The sequence below is a fragment of the Rhincodon typus genome, chromosome 31 (genome assembly GCF_021869965.1).
Source record: "Rhincodon typus isolate 14 chromosome 31, sRhiTyp1.1, whole genome shotgun sequence".
Classification (NCBI taxonomy): domain Eukaryota; kingdom Metazoa; phylum Chordata; class Chondrichthyes; order Orectolobiformes; family Rhincodontidae; genus Rhincodon; species Rhincodon typus.
In genome coordinates, this window is record NC_063362.1 from 21015307 (window position 1) to 21018979 (window position 3673).

The 3673-nt window shown below is 49.0% G+C and overlaps 1 protein-coding gene across 1 annotated transcript in view; it reads right to left on the minus strand.

Moving 5' to 3' along the window:
- Window positions 1-2068: 2068 nt before the first annotated feature.
- LOC109914720 (rho guanine nucleotide exchange factor 19-like) overlaps window positions 2069-3673 on the minus strand; it is a 9290-nt gene continuing 7685 nt past the window's right edge. Inside the window, exon 5 of the mRNA XM_048615248.1 lies at window positions 2069-2617. Coding sequence (XP_048471205.1) covers window positions 2460-2617 — 158 coding nt within the window. The 3' untranslated portion in view covers window positions 2069-2459. The remainder of the gene's footprint in view (window positions 2618-3673) is intronic.

The window sequence follows — 3673 nt, forward strand, 5'->3', positions numbered from 1 at the left end:
GTCAGCCTCTCTGCTCCTATGATGCTGCTTGGCCTGCTGTGTTCATCCAGCCCTGCACCTTGTTGTCTCGGATTCTCCAGCATCTGCAGTTCCTACTATCTCTACTGTCTACACTGGTTGCCCTCAGTGGTTGGTGAATGATGGTTGGTGCCAGTTGACCAATTCTGGGGAAATCAAGTTAAGCAATCAGATGAGACAACGGCTTTTTTTGCATTCATTTATGGGATGTGGGCGTCATGACTGGGCCAGCATTTATTGCCCATCCCAGATGGCAGTTAACTTTCAACCACATTGCTGTGGGTCTGGAGTCACACGTGGGTCAGATCAGGTAATGATGGCAGATTTCTCTCCTCTAAAGGACATTAGCAAACCAAATGGGTTTTTAAGACCATAAGACCATAAGACATAGGAACAGAAGTTGGACCATTCGACCCATCGAGTCTGCTCCACCATTCAATCATGGCTGATAAGTTCCTCAACCCCATTCTCCCGCTTTCTCCCTGTAACTCTTGATCCCCTTGATAATCAAGAACCTATCCATCTCAGTCTTAAATGTACTCAATGACCTGGCCTCCCACAGCCTTCTGTGCAGTGAATTCCATAGATTCACCACTCTCTGGCTGAAGAAGTTTCTCCTTATCTCCATTCTAAAAGGCCTTCCCTTTACTCTAAGGCTGTGCCCTCAGGTCCTAGTCTCTCCTACCAATGAAAACATCTTCCCAACATCCACTCTGTCCAGGCCATTCCTGACAATTGACTATAGTTTCATCATTAGACCCTTAGTTCCAGATTTCTATTGAATATATGGTGGGATTTGAATCCAGGCCCACAGAATATTACCTGGGTCTCTGGATTAATAGTCTTATGGTAATGCTACTAGGTCATTGCCTCCCCTCACTTTGCATGACGATTTCCCTGAAAAAAAAACATTAAATTAGCAATGTGAGGGTTTAACAGGTCTTGGCAACACATTTCCCAATGCAGGTTTATTTAAATCCATTCCTGTTTTGCTGTGTGGAGACTGATGTCTGAATTACTGGAACTGTATGAGAATCTCTACATCACCTGTAACCTCAACCAGGGACAGGGATAGAAACGTGGAGCGGCCAGCCCCTGTCCCGAGTACAGCCAACCCTGGGCCCTGGCTATCATGCCCTATTATACCTTATGTTCTGAGCTCTGGTCTCGGCTGCAGTGATGCAGCAAAGTGCCAGAGAGTAGTTGGCATCTATAAATTGGCAAAGGAGATCTGAGAGATCTGCCCACATTAAAATCAGGCAGTGGTGTCTCTGCGTCATAGTTAGTAAATGATCAGGCCTGCTACCTCCTAGTGGGGACCTTTGTCCCTCCTCCAAGAGGAATTGGCGACTGAATCAGTTACTGCTTTTGATGGGCTTGAGCCTGTTTCAGAGTTTGCACTGCTGTGTCAGGGGGGGAATGACAGCTACACAAGGTTGTGGTACCAAGTTATGGCAATTTGATCTGCTGCTCAGTCAGTGTGACTTTTCCCCACTCCCTCGCTGACTCTGAGCTGCTAACTCAGTCTCTGCCTGGCCATATTAGGCTGTTTGAAGGTTTCTTATTCAGCAGACCTGAAGACATGTGGCACTGAGGTGCACTTAAAGCTCTGGTACCACCAAAGACAAGAGGCTGAGATACGTCAGACAAAGCAGGAATAGAAGGAACCCGAGCAGTTTTGTGTCCGTTTCCCCATCCACTTGTCAAAGTAAACAGATGCCCCCACCACCAATCCCCCCCTCCACTCCCCCTTGTGGTGGTGGGTGGGGGAAAGGCTGCATGGGGCATATCACAGGCCAGACACAAAGACAAATCACCCCTTCAACTCTGAGGATAATTATGCTCGCTTAATTTTGCATTGCCAATCAATAGGAAATAGATCAATGCTGGGTCTATCCTGTCTGGGCATAGAGGGCGAAAATGAGGGTTTAACTGCATTCGAAATAGTTTGTTCCTTCCCTCTCCCCCGCCCCCCACAAAATTTGCAGTACATCCCCTCAATATCTGCTGTTTAATCCCCACCCCCACTACCCGCTCACAGAGCATCCCCCAACCCTGGACTTCCAACCCCTTTTGAAGCTGCTTCAAAGGGAGTGAGTTCTTAGCCACTGAGTTCTTGCCTCCTGCAGCAACCAGTCAGACACAGCCCCTGTAAGTATGAACCTAAAGCGCACTGAGTCGCCACTGTAGAAACTTTTGCAGATGGCTTGTGTCTCCTTGAGAGCTGGAGAGTAAGGGGTGATCTATGTTGTGATATACCACTGGGACATGGTATGCACCAAAATGCACTAGAAATGAAGGTTGCTCACTGGGGAGCACAGTACTTGTCTCTCAAAGACTCCACACTCAGGACCTAGAATGTCAGCTGTTTCTCTGTAAGATCTGGCATGTGTTCGGTATCCATGCTCCACATGGTATCTCCAACACAGCCGGGCCTCCTGTTACTGGCATTCTTCCTGGAGTTTCCTGGTTGCATGTTTAATCCGATTCTTTTCCCGTAGATTCCGTATCCGAGCATTCCGGTTTGTTATCTCTTCCACGTATTGCTTGGGAAACCATCCCCTCTCTCCATCCGACAATCGGATCCCCTCAATCCAGCCTGGAAACAGATTGGGGAAGTGGTACCAGTGAGGAGGTGGTGGTGGGGGGGGGGAAACAGCATCTGATTGGCTAAGATTTAACACACAACCCGAACCTATCCAACGTGTTCACACACACAAACACCCTCACATTTCAGTTCCTCTGTTCCTTCAGGTGGGAGTGAGTGGGGGGGAGGGTTCAAGAAAAGAGGAAGGCATCCTCAGGTAAAGGGGCCAATATTCTAGGGCTGAGAAGAGAAGAAACCATAAATCATAGAATCCCTACAGTGTGGAAACAGGCCCTTCGGGCCAACAAGTCCACACCGACCCTCAGAGCATCCCACCCAGACCCATCCCTCTATAACCCACCTAATCTACACATCCCTGAACACTATGGGGCAATTTTAGCATGGCCAATCCACCTAGCCTGCACGTCTTTGGCTGTGGGAGGAAACTGGAGCACCCGGAGGAAACCCTCACAGACACGGGGCGAATGTGCAAACTCCACACAGACAGTTGCCTAAGGGTGGAATCGAACCTGGGTCCCTGGCGCTGTGAGGCAGCAGTGTTAACCACTGAGCTACTGTGCCGCTCTCTTCATTCAAACAGTTGTGAATCTTTGGAATTCTCTATCCCAGAAGGATGTAGAGACAATCCAGCTGTGCCTGAATTAAACTGAACTATGGTCTCTCAGTTCCTCTCAGAGACCTGGCAGTGGGTGGGAAAGTGGATTTGAAGCCAAGGATTGTCAAATGGCAGAATACTGTCAACCTGGGCTACTCCTGCTCCTGTTCCCTACAATCCCGCAGTTCCCGGATCCAATCTTACAAGGTGACATGGTTTACGGCCAGCTTTCCCAAACTGGGCGGGCAGAGTCACCAGCGGCAATGCTGAGATCCGCGAGGCCCCTTTAAATCTAAAGGTGGGGGAAGGGGGGAGACTGCGGCCTGCCCTGAAAAAAACAGTGAAAATGCAGCTGCTGTTTACTTTAAACCTTCGCAGCTCGCAGCACAATCTGCCCAATCCCTCGCCCCACTATTCTCACCCACTAATACCCTCTCATGCCCCACTATTCT